General features: G+C 37.6%; 1 protein-coding gene across 1 annotated transcript in view; it reads left to right on the top strand.

The window, feature by feature from the left end:
- The window catches only part of PIK3C2A (phosphatidylinositol-4-phosphate 3-kinase catalytic subunit type 2 alpha), a 121,097-nt gene that overhangs the window by 64,339 nt on the left and 33,425 nt on the right, over positions 1–23,333 (top strand). The window contains exons 9-19 of the mRNA XM_032240851.1: positions 5,469–5,612; positions 6,874–6,922; positions 7,011–7,221; positions 9,698–9,820; positions 11,930–12,097; positions 17,326–17,437; positions 17,798–17,943; positions 20,463–20,651; positions 21,124–21,217; positions 21,705–21,799; positions 22,429–22,609. Coding sequence (XP_032096742.1) covers positions 5,469–5,612; positions 6,874–6,922; positions 7,011–7,221; positions 9,698–9,820; positions 11,930–12,097; positions 17,326–17,437; positions 17,798–17,943; positions 20,463–20,651; positions 21,124–21,217; positions 21,705–21,799; positions 22,429–22,609 — 1,512 coding nt within the window. The remainder of the gene's footprint in view (positions 1–5,468; positions 5,613–6,873; positions 6,923–7,010; positions 7,222–9,697; positions 9,821–11,929; positions 12,098–17,325; positions 17,438–17,797; positions 17,944–20,462; positions 20,652–21,123; positions 21,218–21,704; positions 21,800–22,428; positions 22,610–23,333) is intronic.

Genomic DNA, 23,333 nt, shown 5'->3' with positions numbered 1-23,333 from the left:
TTTTTTTTTTTTTGTGAGGCAGTCTCTCTCTCTCTGTCGCCCCGGCTGGAGTGTAGTGGTGCAATCTCGGCTCACTGCACCCTCCACCTCCCAAGTTCAAGCAGTTCTCTGCCTCAGCTTCCCGCGTAGGTGGGATTACAGGTGCCCACCACCATGCCTGGCTAATTTTTGTAGTTTTAGCAGAGACAGGGTTTCACCATCTTGGCAAGGCTGGTCTTGAACTCTTGACCTCGTGATCCATCTGCCTAAGCCTCCCAAAGTGCTGGGATTACAGGCATGAGCCACCATGCCTGACTACCCCTACCTTCTACAGTATATCTTCCATAGGCAACCAAAATGATCTTTTGAAAATAAGTCACTACATGCAGTATGACATCCTGAATTATATCCTGGAAGATAAAAACCTCAGTGGAAAAACTGGCGAAATATGAATAATGTTTGAAATTTATTTAATAGTAATATACCAGGTTAATGTCTTAGCTTTGACAAATGTAACATGGTTTATGTAAGATTTATTTAGCCTAGTTTTCCAACATTATGTGGGAACTTTGTATTATTTTTATAACTTTCTATAAATTTAAAATTATTAAAAAGTAAAAAGCTTTATTTTAAAAATTAAGAAAACTATGCTCAGTAAGTTGGCAAATAAAATTTAAAAAAGAAAATAAGAAAACTAGCTGGGTATGGTGGTGTGTACCTGTAATCCCAGCTACTCCAGAGGCCAAGGTAGGAGAGTTGCTTGAAACTGGGAGGCAGAGGTTGCAGTGAGCTGAGATCATGCCACTGCAGTCCAGTGTGGGTGAATGAGACCTGTCTTAAAAAAAAAAAAAAAAAGAAGAAGAAGAAAAGAGCAGAAAGCAAAATAAGAGAAAATCAGAGCCAGAAGGTGGGGCTTTGAAAAGATAAAGTTTGTAAATCCTTTAAAAAATGTTAGATCATATCAGTCCTTCGCTGAGAATCCTGTTTACTGTCTTACTTAGTAGAATTCAAAGCTCTCATTGTAGCTTCAAGATTCTGCACAGTATGACTCACTATCTCTCTGATCTGGCTTCTTACCCCTTTCCTTGCTTTTTTTTCTGTTTGATTATCTGCCAGGTATGGTCCCCACTGGGGACCCTTGTGCATGTTGTTCCCTCTAATGCTTTTCCCTGAGACATTTGCGTGGCTCACCTTACACTTTTTTAAGGTCAGTGCCCAAATGTCACCAGAGAGTTCTTCACTCCCACCATCTTATCTAAAAAAGTAACTCCCTTATACTTATTCCACTCCCCCTTTATTTTTGTAGCTTTACTGAGATACAATTTATATATCATAAAATATACCCATTATATGCACACAATTCAGTGATTTTTAGCCAATGCAGAGAGTCGTACAGTTATCACTACAGTCCAGTTTTAGCACATTCTCATCACTCCCAGATAAGTTTCCTTGCACTGATTTGCAGTCCGTCCTCACTCTCAGTGCCAGCCCCAAACAACTACTAATCTGGTTCCTATTTCTATAGCTTTGCCCTTTCTAGACATTTCATGTACCTGGAATCATACACTACAGCTAGTGCTCGACTTACGACCACAATTGGTTCCGACAGACCAGTCATAAACGATTTGGTCGTAAGTTGAGTAGGCTATATGCACGCGGAGATGGTAGTGCTGCCGGAAACTGGTCCGCACTGTCGTACGCCCAGCTGGGCAACGTTCGCGCTGCCAGACGCGGAGCAGTCGTGGCTAGCGATTGTGGTCGTAAAGTCGAATGGTCGTAAGTTGCATAGGTCGTAAGTCGATCAATACCTGTATGTAGGGTTTTACATCTGGTTTCTTTCACATACCATACTGTTTTTGAGGTTCATCTATGTTGTAGTAGGTATCTGTAGTTCTCTTTTTTCTTGCCAAATACTATTCCAGGCTACCTCACATTTTGTTTCTTTGCCAAATGATTAACATTTGGACTTAAACTTTATAGTTTTGGGTTATCATGAATAATGCTGTTATAAAAATTCATGTATAAGCCTGTGGATATACGTTTTAATTTCTTTTGGATGGATTTTAGGGGGCGATCAAGAAGTTGCAGAAGTTTTTTTTTTTTTTAATTTGTATTTATTTTATCTTTTTTAAAGAAACAGAGGTCTCACTGTCTTGCCCAGGCTGACTTCAAACTCCTGGGCTCAAGAGATCCTCCCACCTCTGCTCTTCAAGTAGCTAGGATTGCAGGCACATACCACTATGCCCAGCTAGGAAGTTGCAGAATTTTTGGTTATTCCTGGCCTTTAGTTTTCTGAAGATAAGATGTTAATTCATTTTGCTAAAATGAAGTTAGGATGGCAGTAGGGCTTTTGAGGCAAGTAATAATGGTTTGGTTTAATATCCTCTAGGGAATGGGAAGGAGAGCTGACCAAGGGCAGATTAAAGGAATTTTGGGTGCCATGGAAATTCCTGCTGAAATTGAGGACTGTTGAATCTGTAAGATTTTCCTAAAAGTGCTCAGCTGTGTGGTAGAAGAAGCAGATAAGAGTTTAGTCGGAATGAGGTAGGGAAGACAGAAGAGAGTTTAGTAGGAATGAGGGTGTGAGGACTGGAAGCAAAGGGGGTTGAAATCAGATATGATATTGTGGTTAAGGTTCCAATAGGGTAAAGTTTGGAGTTGAATAGATGGTGAATTTTCCACATGTATATTTTGTAACTGAGGCTTTTATTACAGAATGTAGGGTAGAAAGTTAGATGAATATCCAGTGCCAAAATATGGCATGCAGTGGGGGAAATGACCATGTCAGTAGTGAGATGTATCAGTGTGGGCCAGTCAGGAGACAGAAACTGTACCAGTTATTTGAAAAGAGAAATTTAGACCGGCCTCGGTGGCTCATGCCTATAATCCTAGCACTTTAGGAGGCCGAGGCAGGCGGATCACCTGAGGTCAGGGGTTCGAGACCAGCCCAACATAGCAAACCTTGTCTCTAATAAAAATATAAAAATTAGCTGGATGTGGTGGCACATACCTGTAATCCCAGCTACTCAGGAGACTGAGGCAGGAGAGTCGCTTGAACCCAGGAGGTGGAGGTTGCAGTGAGCCAAGATCACGCCACTGCACTCCAGCCTGAGTGACAGAGTGAGACTCTGTCTCAAAAAAAAAAAAAAAGAGAGAAATTTAAATAATTATTAGTAAAAGATAATTAATTGCTACAAGGGATAAAAGAGGATTCTAAGGCAGGAATTGGCATACAATGGCTCACACACCAAATCTGGCCTGCTCTTTGTTTTTGCAGTTTCATTGGACCATAGTGACAGTCATTTGGTCATTTGTTTATATGACCAAATGTGTCTGTGTTCACACTTTAATGGAAGGGTTGAATTGGGGCCAGAGACTGTATGGCCCACAAAGCCTAAAATATTTACTAACTGGCCTTTTAAAGGAAAAGTTTGCCAGTCCTACTCTAAAGGGTCCAGAGTTAGCAGGTGCATAAAAGCAGGTGTCACCTCTAGGATGAGGAAGAAAGGATAATGAACCACTCTAAGGACTTATGATAAGGTCTGTCCCCCAACCTTTGACTGAAATTTAGCCTTTTTGAAGAGAGTATGGCTATCACAGGAATACATAGTTGCCTGTAGCAAAGAAACCTGCTGGAGAACTTTAGCCAGAGCTGTCAGGCAGAACATAGCCTGAGGACGCAGCCAAGGATAGGTAGTCTTTGAGGACTACTGAGCTCTCACACTGAATTGAAAAAAAAAAAACACACACACACACACACAGAAGGCTGGCTGTTTTTCCTCTTCTGAGGCATTTGGCATACCCTCATAGGCTTTCCCACAACATAGCCTCTAACAAAACTAGGCTGTCCTGAACCCCTGGTAATTGAATTGTTTACCTTTGTACCAATAAGGTTGGGAAAGCATCAAAATCTGCTTGTGGTGTATATCCAGGTAGACTTTGACAGGCTCGTGCTGCGAGACCTAAAGTTCTTATGAGATTGTCCAAAACAAACATGTCAGCAGGGCCTGTGGTTTTTCTATGTGTGCTAAATGTGTTGGTGACAGGATCAAGTGTGCTTTCCTTTTCAAGGAGCAGAAAATCATTGCGGAAATGTTGAAGGCACAAGCACAGAGTCAGAAAGCTAAATGAAAACTGAAGCTTTTTTTGAGTAGTAAAAGTTAAGACTTAAAAAAAATGAGAGAGCTGGAACCCAAATGGAAAGTATCTTCCTAATGCTCTTTCCTTGAATTGTCCTTTCTGTGTGTTCAATTGACAAAACCTAACAATGCGCTAGCTTGGCAAAGAGAAATGTTTATAGAGTTTAGCTCTAGTGTCAGAAAGGAGAGCAGAGGAAGGGTGGATTTGGAACTGATAGACAATAAATTGATAACTGGCACTTAAAGAGTAATGTAGGCCAGGCACAGTGGCTCACGCCTGTCATCCCGGCACTTTGGGAGGCTGAGGTGGGCGTTTCACCTGAGTTCAGGAGTTCCAGACCAGCCTGGCCAACACAGTGAAACTCTGTCTCTACAAAAAATATCAAAATTAGCCAGGCGTGGTAGCAGATCCCTATAATCTCAGCTAGTCAGGAGGTGGAGGCAGGAGAATCTCTTGAACCTGGGAGGCAGAGGTTGCAGTGAGCCAAGATCATACCACTACACTCCAGCCTGAGCAACAGAATGAGATTCTGTCTCAAAAAGAAAAAAAGGAGTAATGTAAAGTAATATAGGAGAATGGCATGACCTTCAAAATTGGAAAGGTTTTTGCATCAAGGTAAAATATAAGGAAGCAGGAAATAAAGTCAAGTAAGCAAAAATGGGGAGCTAGAAAACAGGCCCCGAGGACTGCAGGGTAATTGGGTATTTAAGAAAATTAGGTGGTTTCATTTAAGCTTGAAGGTGAAGGTTTATAGTAGCCAAGGCTTAAGGGTGGAAAAATTTAAATTTTTAAGTGGTGGTATAGTACTGAGTTTCAGCCCATTCTAACAGTACTTGGCATAAAAGTTTGGTGTACATGTTTTATGAATTCATACATTATATAAGAATGTTCTTAATGAGCTATGTACTTCTCAGGTAAATGTTGCCCAGTGTTATTAATATGTGACCAACCTCTGAAGAACTTGGTTTTTGATACCAGACTTTTGCAGGAGGAAGAGAAGGGTTATTTTTAATGTGGAAATTATTTCTAAATGAGGATAAGAAAAAGTAGCTCTGGTTTTAGTGATTTGTTAACTAATTTATGCTTCTACTTCTGATTCTAATATGAAATTAATGGCAATTTGCAAATGAATAATTGTGTCAGACAAAGTGAAAATTAACCAGGCCTTGCCTTTCCCACTTCAAAATAAACTGTACAATTGAAAAGCTCTTATTTCTTTTCTTTTTCATTACAAAAGAGTAGAGGGTATCTGTTAGGGCTATCTAAAATATCTGGTTTCTGACTTAGTCTCTGGAATTGGTCCTTAAAATTTCACCTACTTATTTTTATTTTGTTTTTTATTTTTAAAGAACCAGCACCGAGCAGTAGATCAAGTAATTAAAGCTGTAAGAAAAATCTGTAGTGCTTTAGATGGTGTTGAGACTCTTGCCATTACAGAATCAGTTAAGAAGCTAAAGAGGGCAGTTAATCTTCCCAGGAATAAAACTACTGATGTGAGTATTTTTGATAACTAGCATTTTATTACGTGCAAATATGTACTTAAACAAGAGGTTTTTGCTTTCTGCTAGACAAAATATTGTCATTTTAACTTTGGCTTTTACTTTTGGGTTGAATCACTTACTTGGTTATGTGGGGATTCCTTGGTAAGAAGTTGGGCTGCCTTGGAAGAGCTTTATGAGCGCTGATATTCAACAGATGGATGTCAAACTGTGACCCCTTTGTGTAGAGGAAGACCTCTGGCATAAATGAGTTGGTTTGGGGTTTAAGGCTAGATACTGAACTTGGAGGACCTGAAAGGTAATAGCTATTACTTCTCCCTTGGGGTGGAAGTGTTCTGATTACCAGTAGGGGAAGTTCTACTTTGGGTAATACTCTCCCTATTGAAAAGATCAAGGGCTTCAGCTGTAATGCTTTAGAAGCCGCCAGGTTAGGGGCCTTTCCTTTAGGTTATACTGTTACTTTTAATAAAAGCTGTCCCTCATGGTATTTCCAAGGGGATTTAATTAACTTGCTTCATGGGGATGTTTAAGTCTTTAATTGCAAGGATGAAAGAAGGGGTGGTTCTCACAAGCCACAATAAATATCAAGGATAGAAAAATCATGTTGGTGGTGTGCCCCTTGATATCTAGAAGATACATGCATTCTCAGAGAGATCCTATCCATTTGGTATATAGAGATAGGGTTTCTTTTTTTCTACTTTCTTGTGTGCTTCTTTTTAGAAACTAAAATATATATATATTTATATGTATATATGAAATTACTTGGATGTAATCAACTACCATGGACCTAATTTTGTCTGAGGCTTCTATTTATTTTACCCATTTGTTGGATAAAGGAGCAGACAGTAGATGGGAGGGGAGTCAGTTTAGATAATTATAAGCACTTTTTTGAGTCACCAAATGGTAATAAATAGAGTTCTAGATTTTTTTCTTTAAGGATATTCTTATCATGTTGTTTTAGAACAACTAATGGAAAAAAAAATACTGTACTTCTAGATTTCAAATTACTATTGGCAAAGGAGATTTTATTGTGTTTCTGTGATATTTTTCAGTAATTTTTATTCTGATTATCTTAATACCAAAAATAACCTTGATTTGTGGTTTACCCTTTCTTTTTGCATTATTTATTTATTGTTTTATTAATTCTGTAGTTACTTGGGAGGTTTCCCCTGGAAAGAGTTTCTTTGACATAGTATATGACATTTTATGTTATGTCATAGTCAATTTTTTGACTATTGTCTGTGTGCATGTGTAGGTGACTTCTTTGTCTGAAGGAGACGACACTAGCAAGAGTTCAACTAGGGGTATGTGTTTAAATCTTTAAATTTTAGCAATAATCATCGCTTTTTCAGAGAATATATTAACTTTAAAAAAAAATATATATATATCTAGGCTCACTGAATCCTGAAAATCCTGTTCAAGTAAGCATGGACCAATTAACTGCAGCAGTTTATGACCTTCTCAGACTCCATGCAAATTCTGGTAGGAGTCCTACAGACTGTGCCCCAAGTAGCAGGAGTGTCAAGGAAGCATGGGCTACAACAGAACAGCTCCAGTTTACTATTTTTGCTGCTCATGGAATTTCAAGTAACTGGGTATCAAAGTAAGTAACTGTTTAAGCAGCTGGGCATGGTGGCTTGCATCTGTAATCCCAGTGCTTTGTGAGGCTATGGTGGGAGGATTGCTCGAGCCCAGGAGTTGGAGACCAGCCTGGGCAACCTTATCTCTACTAAAAATAATTTTTAAAAAAATTAGTTGGCCAGGCACAGTGGCTTACACCTGTAATCCCGGCACTTTAGGAGACCAAGGCGGGCAGATCACCTGAGGTCAGGAGTTTGAGACCAGCCTGACCAACATGGAGAAACCCCATCTCTACTAAAAATACAAAATTATCCGGGCCTGGTGGCCCCTGCCTGTAATTCCAACTACTTGGGAGGCTGAGGCAGGAGAATTGCTTGAACCTGGGAGGTGGAGGTTGCTGTGAGCCAAGATGGCACTGTTGCACTCCAGCCTGGGCATCAAGAGTGAAACTCCATCTCAAAAAAACAAACAAACAAAAATTAGCCAGTGGTTGTATGCCCCTGTAGTCCCAGCTACTCAGATGGCTGAGGTGGGAGGGTTGCTCAAGCTAGGAGATCAAGACTGCAGTGAGCTATGATCATGCCACTGCACTTTAGCCCGGGTGACAGAGCAAGACCCTGTCTCAAAAAAAGAAAAATAGCATAAAAGAAAATATGTGCATCCCCTTTACTGATGTTCCTGTTTTTAAAAAAAGAGAAAAGAAAAGAAAATATGTGCAGCTTTATCTAGAAACTATTCTGTCTTGTAAAATGTCAGCGACCACTGTTATCTTAATGTTTAAATGACTGATAAAAAAAAAAAGCAGCAGATACCTTTGTGGTTGTCATAAAAATTACAGAGGTGTTTGAAACTCTTCTAGTAAAAAAAGTATCACTCTTACATGCAAAAAAAGCAGGAAAATACAGCAGAAAAACAGAGAAAATGTCAGTTAATAAATTAGGCAATTTAAGACTGCTGTTTATTTGTTCTTTTTTTTGAGACAGAGTCTTGTGTTATTGCTCAGGATGGAGTGCAGTGGCGCGATCTCAGCTCACTGCAACCTCTACTTCCAGGGTTCAAGTGATTCTCGTGCCTCAGCTCCCCCCTCCAGTAGCTGGGATTACAGGCACGCACCAACATGCCGGGCTAAGTTTTGAATTTTTAGTAGAGACAAGATTTCACCTTGTTGGCCAGGCTGGTCTCAAACTCCTGACATCAAGTGATCTGCCCACCTTGGCCTCACAAAGTGCTGGGATTATAGTGAAATCGTTTTATAATAGCTTAATGCTATTTTTAAAAGTCTAGTGAAGAAATATCAAACATAAGTTATGCTTAAATTGGGCTTTAGATTAAAATATAATAATTTAGTGACTTGAAAGTGGTGTTTTAATTTATTCAGTTAGTATTTATTGAGTACCATCATGGGCATTGTTCTTAGTACTGGGGATTCAGTAGTATAAGGTAGCAAAAAACCTGTACCCTCCTGGAACTCGCATTTAAATGGATACTCTACTGGTGGTATCAGAAGTTATTTCATTACAGGGATAAAAATCTCCACATTTTCCATAGGCACATACACACACATGTTTGTACGTAGACACACACAGATATATGTAGGGACACTAATGAGGTGAACAACTACCCAGTTGAAGACAATACAGAAAGCAATGATAAAGATGGAGAGTAAAGGCTGCTTAATATCTCAGTTACAATGGGGCAGAAGAAAAAATAAATAAATGAAAAAAGACGGAGAGTAAATTAATAAAATGCTGAATAGGGGAAAATGGAATAAAGCTGAGAAAAATAACCAAATAGTCAGCTTGGGTATTATGTGAACCAATGCAATTTGATTTGAAATAAATTCAGGATGATAAATAAATTGTATATGTAAACAAAGTGGTTAACATGTAAGGCTAGTGGTAAGTTAGATTAAGTAGAATACAACTTTTTTGAATCTAAGACTACTACTTTACAAGACTACATGACTATCCAACCAGCTGTGTACTTCACAATTAGTGGCTGAGTCACTGCAGTCTAATGAAAGAATACAATATCATCTGTCCCCATAAACTGAAGACTCCTGAGAGACTAGGAAGATCGGCTCTGTGCGAGTCAGGCACATATACTATTAATATGCTTAGCTGACTCTATTTCAGTAGTTTAGCAAAGAACCCAAAAATGAACGAATACATTATTCAGTGTCATTAAACTAAAATCTGAAGCTAGTAACTAACTGAGCACAAAACTGAAGTAAATTATCCAGCTGGTGTTATGACCATGCTTTAAACTGGGACCTAGGAACATACATTTCCCTTTTTATCACCTTTGCCAAACCTCTTTTCTATTTTCATAGAATTTGCAATGGTTAAATTTCAGATGGATTTCTAAAAATTCAAATGAAAGGTGACCAGATTATTCCAGATATTAGTCTCTTTGGAGGAAGAACTGCTACTGTACTTGTATTAGTTAACTAATTTGTATTATCAAGATAGAAATCAAGTTAAACTTTCTTTTCTCAGTTATGAAAAATACTACTTGATATGTTCGCTGTCTCACAATGGAAAGGATCTTTTTAAACCTATTCAGTCAAAGAAAGTTGGCACTTACAAGAATTTCTTCTATCTTATTAAATGGGATGAACTGTAAGTGAAATTTCTGGCTTTTTATTATTTCAGTGTGCCCTGTTCTTTACTTTTTCCAATGTATGCATCCTAGCTTTAATTTTATTACCATTTTCATTGAAATTCATTAAGTTCTTACTTATGTCTTAAGATCTCTTCTAGATATGATTTTATAGAACAGACTGAAATTCTCATTAAAAAATTTGAAATATGCTGGGTGTGGTGGCTCACACCTGTATTCCCAGCACTGGGAGGCTGAGGAGGGTGGACCACCTGAGGCTGGGACTTCGAGACCAACCTGGCCAACATGGAGAAGCCCCGTCTCTACTAAAAATACAAAATTAGCCGGTGTGCTGGTGGGTGCCTGTAGTCCCAGCTACTTGGGAGGCTGAGGCAGGAGAATTGCTTGAACCCGGGAGGCAGAAATTGCGGTGAGCTGAGATTGTGCCATTGCACTCCAGCCTGGGCAGTAAGAGCGAAACTCTGTCTCAAAAAAACAAATAAAAGACCCTTTTAAGCTGTCATAGTATTAAATTGCAAAAACATACCATTAATTCTTTTTAGACTTTGTCAAGTTAAAGATATACATTTATAGTTACAGAAAGGAACAAAAGTTATAAAAAGATGGTATTTTATAGTACTGCTTACTTTAGTATTTATTCTGTAACACTATATAACAATTCTGGCTCTTCTATTAATCAACACTTAACCAAAAAGTTATCTTAAATCCATGTACAAGATGATATTTTGTACTATTCATATTTTTAAAATAGTGGTTATTTTATTTTATTTTTTTGAGTTGGAGTCTCACTCTGTCACCCAGGCTGGAGTGCAGTGGTGTGATCTCAGCCCACCGTAATCTCCACTTCCTGGGTTCAGCCAATTCTCCTGCCTCAGCCTCCCAAGTAACTGAGATTGCAGGCATGCACCACCATGCCTGGCCAATTTTTTTGTAGAGACAGGGTTTCTTCATGTTGGCCAGGCTGGTCTTGAACTCTGGACTTAGGGGTGATACACCGGCCTCGGACTCCCAAAGTGCTGTGATTACAGGTGTGAGCCACCATGCCCTTGGCCTAATGTTTTTAAACTAAGGGAACTTATTATTTAGGCAGATAGGCAGTTGTGGAACTTTTTACTATTTGTTCCACATCTATTAAATGTTTTCCTGTGGTTTTATTATCTTTTATATTATAAAATAATACATATGTGAAAGCGATCAAATAATATAAAAGTTCATATAAGCAGAAAGTGTCACTCTATTTTCAACATTTGCTGTTTCACAGTGACTACTGTTGAATTCAAGTGTTCTTTTAGACTTAAAAAAATAATGCATTAGTAAACATGTCTGTTGGTATATACACTTTTTGTTTTGTTTTGTTTTTACATGGGAGGGAAGGGAAGGAGGAAAGGAAGGGGGAAGGAAAGTTGTTAGTGTATATATTTATTATATATGTCTGTTTGTATGCATTCTTACATCCCAAAACAGAAATGCTCATAAACATTCATCTAGTTTTTCCAAAGGGAAATAAAAATGACTAATATTATTTTGCCTGAAAATTCACACTACAAATCTCAAAGGCATTTGCAAGTCTTTAAAGAAAGAAATGTCATATTTTGAAATTTTATTCTGTTAATAAAATTTATTTAAAAATTTTAGTAGGACAAGTTAGCCAGACTTACATTTAGCTAAAGGTTACTCAGTATTAAAGATTATTTGAGGCCAGGTGTGGTGGCTCATGCCTGTAATCCTAGCTAGCTCTTTGGGAGCCTGAGGCGAGTGAATCACCTGAGGTCAATAGTTCAACACCAGCCTGGCCAATTTGATGAAAACCCATCTCTACTAAAAACACAAAAATTAACTGGGCTTGGTGGCAGGTGCCTGTAATCCCAGTTACTCGGGAGGCTGAGGCAGAAGACTCGCTTGAACCCAGGAGGTAGACATTGCAGTGAGCCAAGATCATGCCATTGTACTCCAGCCTGGGCAACAGAGCAAAAATGCCATCTTAAAAAGAAACCAAATAAAGATTATTTGAAAGGTCAAACAAAATACCTAAAATTGTCAGTCTCATTAAAGTGTTAAATTTCATATTCAATCTAATTTGTTCTATTAATACATTTTTTTCCCCATAGAATCATTTTTCCCATCCAGATATCACAATTGCCATTAGAATCACTTCTTCACCTTACTCTTTTTGGAATTTTAAATCAGAGCAGTGGAAGTTCCCCTGATTCTAATAAGCAGAGAAAGGGGCCAGAAGCCTTGGGCAAAGTTTCTTTACCTCTCTTTGACTTTAAACGGTAAGTATTACTGAATTGTAATGGTGAGTCACTGTGGACACTTCTGCACATCAGCATTGGCTAGGTGACAAGGAGGTGAGGGGAGGAACATAGATGAGTAAATGAGCTGCTTCAATTTTTCTTTTTTTTTTTTTTTTTTTTTGAGACGGAGTTTTGCTGTTGTTGCCCAGGCTGGAGTGCAATGGCACGATCTCGGCTCACCGCAACCTCCGCCTCCTGGGTTCAAGAAATTCTCCGGCCTCAGCCTCCCGAGTAGCTGGGACTACAGGCATGCACCATCATGCCCAGCTAATTTTTGTATTTTTAGTAGAGACGAGGTTTCACCTTGTTGACCAGGATGGTCTCGATCTCTTGACCTCGTGATCCACCCGCCTCGGCCTCCCAAAGTGCTGGGATTACAGGCTTGAGCCACTGCGCCCAGCCTTCAGTTTTTCTAATGTGATAAAAGGAGGTCAGTCCAGAGACACAGATCAGAGGAAATCAAAGTTATTCTGCTATAGTCTGAATATATCTGAATAGGTATGTACAGCTTTGTTTGCCACTCACTGTTCCATGGAGAAAAGCAGCAGCCAATGACTGTCGTTTATATAAAGTGCTATATTATTGACATAATATCACAGTCTTCTAAGTTCCCTTGATAGTAATCAAAGAACTTCATTTTTCCTTTTCCCATTTTGTTCCTACTCTTCTCCAGTTTTGGAGAATCAATAGGTGCTAAGTAGTGCAGGTGACCTAGGTGATGTTAGGATTTCACATTCAAGGAATACTCAGAAATTAAGAGAGATGATGATGAGAGATTATTATTAATGAGACATTATTATATACTAATGTAGAGAAACAAAGTGTATAATATAGTTGAGTTAATATAATGTGTTATGATTAGTAATCCTAGTTTTGAAATTCTTCATGAAATAATTTCTGTTAAAGGTGCAATCTTCATATAACCTAATGGTCACTGTTATTGAAGCCAAATGACTCAAAGCCATTTCAGTCAGCCTTAATAACAAATGAGGTATTTAACAAAAAATTATTATTTTTTTTATAGAGACGGGGTCTCACTATTTTGCCCAGGCTAGTCTCAAACTCCTGGCCTCAACTGATCCATCTTCCCGCCTTCCAATCCCAGATTATAGGCGTGACCTACCATGTCAAGCACAAATGAGTTCTTAACTCATTAGTCTGAAAACTGGTACATAAACATAATTAAGCAGTTAACCTGTCTTTCCTTTACAGTTATTTCTGAATGTTAGCAAATAATTTTTTATTTTTGTTTTTTGAGACAGAGTCTCACTCTGTCACCTGGGCTGGAGTACAGTATCATGATCTGTACTCCAATGATTCTCAAGCCTTAGCCTCCAGAGTAGCTGAGATTACAAATGTGTGCCACCATGTCTGGCTAATTTTTGTGTTTTTGGTAGAGACATCATTTCACCATGTTGGCCAGGTTGGTTTGAAATTCTGGCCTCAAGTGATCTACCTGCCTTCGCCTCCCAAATGCTGGGCTTACAGGCGTGAGCCACCACGCCTGACAGTAATTGATATGACAGAGTTTTTTACAGAAAATCTTCAGCTAGCCAGGCACAGTGGCTCACGCCTCTAATCCTAGAACTTTGAGAGACTGAGGCAGGAGTTTGAGACAACTCTGGCCAATATGGCGAAACCCTGTCTCTACTAAAACTACAAAAAAATTAGCCTGGTGTGGTAGCTCATGCATGTAGTCCCAGCTACATGGGAGGCTGAGGCAGGAGATTCACTTGAACCCAGGAGGCGGAGATTGCAGTCAGCCGAGATTGCACCACCGTACTCCAGCCTGGGCGACAGAGCAGGACTCCGTCTCAGAAAAAAAAAAAAAAGAAAATCTATAGCTATTAGATGCAGAAGGAATGATAGAATTAGGATATTATAATTTTGCAGCCATGCTGAAATCATAGATTTTGGCCAGAGTTTCTCAATCTTGGCAGTATTGACATTTCAGGCCAAATTATTTTTTGTTGTAGGAGATTGTTTTGTGCATTGTAGGATGTTTAGTGGCATCTCTAGCTTATACCCACTAGATGCCAGTAGTACCACCTCAGTTTACAACCAAAATTGTTTGCAAATTACCAAATGTCTGCTGGGAGGAAAATCACTTCCAATTGAGAACCATTGATCTAAGCAGTGATCATGAGTGCCTTCTGTTTTTTTGTTTTATACCCTTACAGTCTGTGAAGTTGCCTTCTTAAAACCATTAGTTTTTCTGCAACTTCATAATCGATGGCTTAAACTGATTGCACTTGAACTAAACTGAGCAATAGTAACATCACAGAGAGAGAGATAACCCAAACAATGTATATCTTTTTATTTGCTACAATAAGTAGTAGTATACAAGCCAGGCACGGTGGCTCACGCCTGTAATCCCAGTACTTTGGGAGGCCGAGGTAGGTGGATCACGAGGTCAGGAGTTCAAGACCAGACTGGCCGACATGATGAAACCCCGGCTCTACTAAAAAATACAAAAATTAGCTGGGCGTGGTGGATCGTGCCTGTAATCCCAGCTACTTGGGGGGCCGAGGTAGGAGAATTGCTTGAACCAGGACCCGGGAGGCGGAGGTTGCAGTGAGCCGAGATCACACCACTGCACTCCAGCCTGGGCTACAGAGCGAGAGACTCCATCTCAAAAAAAAAGAAGTAGTATACAATACCAACTCCAAAATAGTAAGTATTCTTGCAAAAGAACTAGAACTGAATCAAATCAGGCCCCTAGGTCTAACTTCTTCTCTATGGAAAATGCAGGAGGACATGTTAAATGACACTAGAACAGTATAACCAGCAAAATTTAGGATATGGAAAATTCTGCAGAACAAAAGGCCTGGTATCATCAACAAATAAATAGGAAGCGGAGAAAAAAGAGAAGGAGACTAAACAAGAGTTAACACACTTTTTCTTTAAAGGGTTCCAGATAGAAGTAGTTTAGGCTTTGCAGACCATATAGACTCTATCACAAATGCAAAGAGCTATAGACGGTACATAAACAAATCAGCATGGCTTTGTCTGGTAAAAGTTTACTTATGAAGCCAGGTGTAAAGTCCTGTTTATTTACACTTAGCTTTTAAATAAGCTTTGTAAAGGCAGGTTGGAGTTTGCTGACCCTGAATTAAAAGATGGTTAAAAAGACATCCAAATTTATCGCACCACTGCACTCCAGCCTGGGCGACAGAGCAAGACTCCATCTCAAAAAAAAAAAAGAAAAAAGAAAAAAAGACATCTAAATGCAAGCGTTAGACCTTGCTTGGATCTTTTCTTAAGCAAACCAACTGTTAAAAAACAAATCATTTATGGGACAATCAGGGAAATTTACATAGTGACTAGATATTTTATGATCTTAAGTAATTACTGTTATTTTAGGAGGAATAATGGTATTGTACTTATTACAGGAAACTTTATTTTTTAGAGATATATAATAGTATTTATAGATGAAATAATATGATCAGGATTTGTCTTAAGTCTAGTTGGAGGTAAGGGTGATTCTGAGCCACGTGGTATGGTGGCTCACACCTGTAATTCCAGCGACTCGGGAGGTAGGAGGATTGTTTGAGCTCAGGAGTTCAAGGCTGCAGTGAGCTATGATCACACCACTGCATTCCAAGCTGGGCAACAGAGGGAGACCCTGTCCCTAAAAAATATAAATAAATAAATGATGGATTAATGTATCAAAGATTCAAAGCCTGTTTATCTGTCCAGAGAAAAATCTTAAAACCGGAGTCTGATTTTGGTAAAGATATTTTGCTGTTTGGGGCCAGGTGCGGTGGCTTAGGCCTGTAATCCCAGCACTGGGAAGCTGAGGTGGGCTGATCACGAGGTCAGGAGTTCAAGACCAGCCTGGCCAACATGGTGAAACCCCATTTCTACTAAAAATACAAAAATTAACCAGGCGTAGTGGTGCATGCCTATAATCCTAGCTACTCAGGTGGCTGAAGCAGGTGAATTGCTTGAACCTGGGAGACAGAGGTTGCAGCGAGTTGAGAGATTGTGCCACGGTACTCCAGCCTGGGCGACAGAGTGAGACTCTGTCTCAGAAACAACAACAAAAAAGATATTTGCTGTTTGAATAAAATGAACAAAGATTTGACAAAGTTTATAGTTTTCTGCTTTTATATATATTATTTTTCAGAAATTTCTTAAGTGTAAAGATATGTCAATATCTTTGAAAGAATGTTTTGATTGAGTAGGCCATAAATTAGTAGTCTAGGGCAAGAGTCAGCATACTTGAGCCCATTGCTTGTTTTTATAAATACAAATACAGTTTGTTAGAGCATAGCATGCATATTCATTTATGTGTTGTTCATGGCTAATTTGCATTACAACAGCAGAATTGAGTCTTGACTCAATTCATATGGTCAAGAGACTATATGGTCCACAAAGCCCAAAATATTTACTGTCTGACTCTGTATAGAAAAAATTGGCTGACTCCTGGTCTAGGAAGCAGATGAAAGTTCTCATCTATAACAGCAGAGTTGGAGTCTTGCAGCAGAGACTGTATGGTCAACAAAGCTCAAAATGTATGCTCTCTGGCTCTGCATAGAGAAAGTTGGCTGATTCCTAATCTAGGAAACAGATAAAACTTTTCATCTCTGGCTGGGCATGGCAGCCCATACCTTTAATTTCAACGTTTTGCGGGGCTGAGCAGGTGGATCACTTGAGCCTCAGGAGTTCTAGACCAGCTTGGGCAACATGGCAAAACCCCTTCTCTATTAAAAAACAAACAAACAAACAAAAAAACCAACAAGAATTAGCTGAGCGTGGTGGCACATGCCTATAGTCCTGGCTACTTGGGAGGCTGAGGTGGAAGAATCACCTAAGCCCAGGGAGGTCAAGGCCACACTGAGCCATAGTTGTGCTACTGCATTCCAGCCTGGGTGGCAGCAAGACCCTGTCTTTAAAAAAAAAAAAATGCTTGTTTCGTTTTGTTTGGCATGTGTTTTTGATCTAATGGTTAAAGTCAGGAAGCAGTTTTGTAATCCAGATCACCACCTTGAAATGTATTTCTTTGTAGAAAATCTTCAAAAGCTATTGTTAACCTTCCTATTTATAGAATTTGTTTTCAATGTGGAGAGTGAATCCTTCTGATATATTCTTAAAAATAATCTTTATTTAGTTGATACTAACTTTTAAAATTCATTACCATGTGTTGTGAATTTTGAATTAAGTTTTAAAATGAAAATCACAGTATTCTTTTTACATTCATGAAGGTTTTTAACATGTGGAACTAAACTTCTATATCTTTGGACTTTGTCACATACAAATTCTGTTCCTGGAACAGTTCCCAAAAAAGGATATGTCATGGAAAGAATAGTGCTACAGGTAATGGTACTTTTTGACATGTGCAGAGGTGTAAATTCACATTTCCTTATAAAATATGTGTGCCTGTACCGTAATTTGGGTTGTTAAAGAAACCTAATTGATCTTGTTTTAATCTCAGGATCTATCTTCTATTATATTATCAATATTTCTGAGAAGCAGTAAAATATGTACTGTGCTCATCCCAGTAAATATATATGTGTATTGAGAATTACCAACAATGGTAATAAATTGCAACAAGAAGCATTAATTTAATATTCAATGTAAATACACCCCGATTGTTAAGAAAAATCTGTTAAAGAGAAAGAAGTTAATGTGGCAAATGTATAGACTAATTTGATCAACTTCTGTTAAATTTTAAAGGTTGATTTTCCTTCTCCTGCATTTGATATTATTTATACAACTCCTCAAGTTGACAGAAGCATTATACAACAACATAACTTAGAAACACTAGAGAATGATATAAAAGGGAAACTTCTTGATATTCTTCATAAAGACTCATCACTTGGGTATGCTCTGTTTATTCTGTTTTGAGCTAAGTATCTCCTGTAATGTAAAAGTCAAGTTAAAGCTTGTGTTAAATGCCCTGATTCTGTTCATGACTTATCAGCTTTCTTGGTGTGGAAAGTTTTCTATTTAACTTACTTTGTTTCCTTTATTTTTATTTATTTATTTATTTTAATAATCTACAAGTTTTCTTGTCTTGAGGGCCAGCTAATATTTAACTTGCTTTTAAAATTATATAAAAAGACTGCATGACTGCATAAAAGTTTAGAAATTTGTCAAGTCAAACGTTTTTACTTAAACAAAAAGCAAACAATAGACTAGAAACTCTATTTACAGTAAATATCAAGAGACTTTTTATTTAACTGTAAAGAACTTTTTCTTATTAACAAGATTAAGACCAACAACTCAGTAGTCAAGGAGACGAGACAAAATATGAACAAGCAATTATTTAGAAAAGAAAGACAATGCTTTTAAACAATCTGAAAAGATGTTCAATTTTCAGTAATCAAGGAAATATAAATTAATTCAAGATATCTAACACACATCAGAGTGGCAAAAATTAAGATACCTTATTAAAAGTGTTGATAAGGATACATAAAATAGAAATTATACTATTTACAGAACTACAAAAAGCTACATCTCCTTGGGAGAGCAATTTGGCAAAATCTACAAAGTTATAATGTGTATATCCTTCTGATATATTCTTAAAAATGATCTTTTTATTTAGTTGATACTACCTTTTAAAATTCATTGCCATATGTTGTAAATTTTGGATTAATTTTTTAAATGAAAATCACAGTATTCTTTTTACATTCATGAAGGTTTTTAACATGTGGAACTAAACTTCTCTATATCTTTGGACTTCATCACATACAAATTTTGTTCCTGGAACAGTTCCCAAAAAAGGATAAACTCTTTTATATTTGCTTATGGAGACAGAAATATTCATTGCAGAATTTATTTGTATCGAAAAACTGTTTGGAGGCTGGGCATGGTGGCTCATTACTGTAATCTCAACGCTTTGGGAGGCTGAGGTGGCAGGATTGCTTGAGCCCACAAGTTTGAGACCAAGCCTGGCAGTATAGTGAGACCCCGTCTCTACAAAAAAAAAATAAAAATAGGCAGGCACAGTGGGTGTGTCTGTAGTCCCAGCTACTCGGGAGGCTGAGGTGAAATAATTGCTTGAGCCCGGGAGGTCAAGGCTGCAGTGAGCCATGATCTCATCACACGTTCCAGCCTGGGCAACAGAGCAATACAGTATCTCAAAAAAAAGAAAAATTGACTGGAAATGTCCATCAATACAGATTAAATTACAGTACATTTTTCTGGTAGAAAACCATGTAACAACTATTAAAAATGAGATTACAAGCTGGGCTCAGTGGCTCACGGCTGCAGTTCCAGCACTTTGGGAGGCTGAGATGGATGGATCACGAGGTCGGGAATTAGAGACCAGCCCGGCCAACATGGTGAAACCCCCATCTCTACTAAAAATACAAAAGTAGCTGATCGTGGTAGCGTGGGTCTATAATCCCAGCTACTCAGTCAGGAGGCTGAGGCAGGAGAATCGCTTGAACCTGGGAGGCGGAGGTTGCAGTGAGCTGAGATCATGCCACTGCAGTCCAGCCTGGGCAATAGAGCAAGACTCCATCTCAAAAAATAAATAAATAAATAAAATTTAAAAATAAATAAAAATGAGATTATAGCTGTATGTACTAATTTTTGAAATACGTTAACTGAAGAAAGCCAGGAGTAAAATTGTGTATATAGTGTATTACCATGAAAATAAAGGAAAGAAGAGAATCTACATATATCCACATGTGTGCCTCTGTATGAATAAACTATCTCTGAAGGGGCATAGAAGCTTAGGTGGTTGCCTCTTGGGAGGGGAATTGGAAGGAGAGAGATTTCATTATATACCTTTTGTAGTATTTGAATTTTTTCATTACTCCACATGAAATGAATAAATTTCAGTACATGTGTATATATATGTATGGATGGATGGTAAAATAGTGAAATATTTCATTCACATAAACATTTGAGTTTAAGCTTAAATAAAACAATTAGGATCTTCAAAACAAGTCCTTTTCATTTGGAATATTTCTCGGTTGTACTGTATATGTTCTAAAATTTTATAGTAGCATTTTTTTTGATAGCCTTTGATTTCATTGGTATAAAATGGATGAAATCCTTGCTGTCACTTAGAGTGGGATCTGCGTTTTCAACTCTGATTTCTAGTGCCTGGCATCTAGTTGAGCTCAATAAATTTTTATTGTACTGAATTATCCTTCTTTTCATAACTAAGTGTCTTTTATCAAGACAGAATCATTTCTTTCCATTCCCAGATTAGCATTAATTTCTGACATTTGCCGGACATTGTATTTTTCTATTTCAAATTAGTATTAATGATTTTGTCAAGAAGTAGCCGTCCCAAATAAATAAATTTCTTCTTTGTATTTTTAATCATTGAGATTATATCATTATGCCATCACTGAGAAGTGATTTAATTCTGTTATATATGCAGACTTTCTAAAGAAGATAAAGCTTTTTTATGGGAGAAACGTTATTATTGCTTCAAATACCCAAATTGTCTTCCTAAAATATTAGCAAGTACCCCAAACTGGAAGTGGGCTAATCTTGCCAAAACTTACTCATTGCTTCACCAGTGGCCTCCATTGTACCCACTAACTGCATTGGAACTTCTTGATTCAAAGTAAGTCAAATACATCTATTTGCTCTTGTTTTATTATCAGTTTTTCCAGTAAAGTATGTTGTCAGAAATATTTCCTTTCCTTTTAACATGAAAGCAATTCAATATAATCCAAAAGTGTTAATGTATATTTATACAAACATATCTTCTGCATTGAAGCTGTCAATAAAGCTTTTCATGTCATTTAAAACTAGCCTAAAGAATGGGTTAGGTTGTAAATTTTGAATAATTTGTATTTTTATGATGTGGGCCAAAATTAATTTTCATAAATTTAAGATTCCTAAATAATCCCTAAACCGAATCTGTATAGCACAATAAGATTGTCATCTTACAAAAAGAAAAAACACATTGCTTTTGAATAAAAGAGATATCTTACTGTTCCTTGTCAGGAACAGAATGAGATTGTGTTTTCAGGAACTACCGTTTCACTGGAAAGAAATCACTGTCAAATCTTGGTTTTGTGGTATTCTTCTAGATTTGCTGATCAGGAAGTAAGATCTCTAGCTGTGACCTGGATTGAGGCCATAAGTGATGATGAGCTAACAGATCTTCTTCCACAGTTTGTACAAGTGAGTTTTTTTGTTTACTAGTTAACCTCTCTTTACACTTTCTCTCTAGTTTTTGATGGGAACTTACCTAGGTATCCCCCTTCTGTTTAGATTAAAAGTAGTTTTATAGTGTGGGAACATTGATGGAAATTGCATTTGGATTTAGTGTGAATTTTTTCCCACTATTGTCATCTGCCCCATTTGAATATTGTATGTAGGTACCTATATTTTTAGTTTTCAGACTTTTTAGAACAAACTAGACTTGAGCTTTTCCTTGATTCTTTTTTACTGGTGAGTTCAACATAGCTAATGACAGTTACTCATTCTATACTTTTGTGCTTGATTTCATTAATGTGGCGTATTTCATGTTTCTGTTTCATTTTTATAAGTATCATCTTTCATCAATAAGACTAATACTTGCTTTATATAGTTTCTCTTTTGATAGTTTTGTTGGAACAATTTAGTATGGGTTTGACCACTAGTAATTCTTACTTTCTTTTATGTGTAGGCTTTGAAATATGAAATTTACTTGAATAGTTCATTAGTGCACTTCCTTCTGTCCAGGGCATTGGGAAATATCCAGATAGCACACAATTTATATTGGTAAGATTTAAATTTTATTAATCACTGTTTTTCCATTCCTAAAATTTATAGAAATGGCATACTCTGTAAGTCTAAATGGCATGCCACACTACTTATTGTGAATACCAGATGTTTTATTGAAGGCATTATTTTAAAGGAGCTCAATATACCCTCTATTGCAAAAATTTGGTATCTTATAGCTCTATAATAATGCCTGGGTTTTCATTTTCTTATATAGCTTAAAATAAATTTCTGGTTATCAAAAATTGAGATATGGTGGCTCATGCCCATAATCCCAGCACTTTGGGAGGCCAAAGCTAGTGGATCACTTTAGCTCAGTATTTTGAGACCAGCCTGAGAAACATGGTGAAACCTCATCTCTACCAAAAATACAAAAAATTAGCCAAGCATGGTGGTGTATGCCTGTGGTCCCAGCTAGTTGGGATGCTGAAGTCGGAGGGTTGCTTGAGCCAGAGAAGTGAAGGTTGCAGTGAGCCAGGATCACGCCACTGGACTCCAGCCTGGTTGACAGAGGCAGACCTGGTCTCAAAAAAAAACAGAAAAAAAAATTGAACTTGTTATTTTTCAGGGAGATTCACTGAGTCACCCAGTTCTCAGAAGTGACTAACATAAATATTTTGCTGTATTAGGCTTCTCAAAGATGCCCTGCATGATGTACACTTTAGTACCCGATACGAACACGTTTTGGGTGCTCTCCTCTCAGTAGGAGGAAAACGACTTAGAGAAGAACTTCTAAAGCAGACGAAGCTTGTACAGCTTTTAGGAGGAGCAGCAGAAAAAGTAAGGCAGGCTAGTGGATCAGCCAGACAGGTATGTACCCATACAAGGTAATATAAATGTGTTAACGTTAAAGAAGGATCTTTATGGTACTGACTAATTAAGTTGCCACTCTATTGGTAGACTCCCAATGGAACTCTAACTATACCCATGCTATTTGGAGCAGATAAATTCAAAGATTATTTAAAATACATAGGAAAATATTTCACAACCTATTAAAATCAATGATTTTTCCCATGCTTATTTATTCCTTTCTGATCAAAATTGATTTTTTTGAATTCCTTTACCTACACTATCAAAGTCCATAGTATTTTCATCACACCAAAAAGAAAGCATCTTACCATTTCCCCCTCCTCCCAGCCACTAAACCGTTTTGTTTCTATATGGATACTTCTGTACTTCTCTATGGATATTCTGGACACTTCATGGCCTTTTCTATCTAGTTTCTTTCACTTAGCATAAAGTTTTCAGAGATCATCTATGTTCTAGCATGTTGATTACATGCCGTTTTTGGTTGAATAATGTTTCATTGTGTGGATAGTCCATATTTTGTTTATCCATTCATCTATCGGTGGATATTTGGGTTGTTTCCACTTTTTGACTATTAAGAATAATGCTGCTAGAATATTCATATATAAATTTTTGTTTAAACAACTGTTTTCACTTAGGAATGGCATTGCTAGGTCATATGGTAGTTCTGTGCTTAACTTTTTTGGGAATCATAGAATTATTGTCTGTAGCAGCTATATCATTTTAT

This window comes from Sapajus apella, unplaced genomic scaffold (assembly GCF_009761245.1).
Source record: "Sapajus apella isolate SASKATOON/1434 unplaced genomic scaffold, GSC_monkey_1.0 scaffold47, whole genome shotgun sequence".
Classification (NCBI taxonomy): Eukaryota; Metazoa; Chordata; class Mammalia; order Primates; family Cebidae; genus Sapajus; species Sapajus apella.
This window is presented reverse-complemented; position numbering and strand designations above follow the sequence as displayed.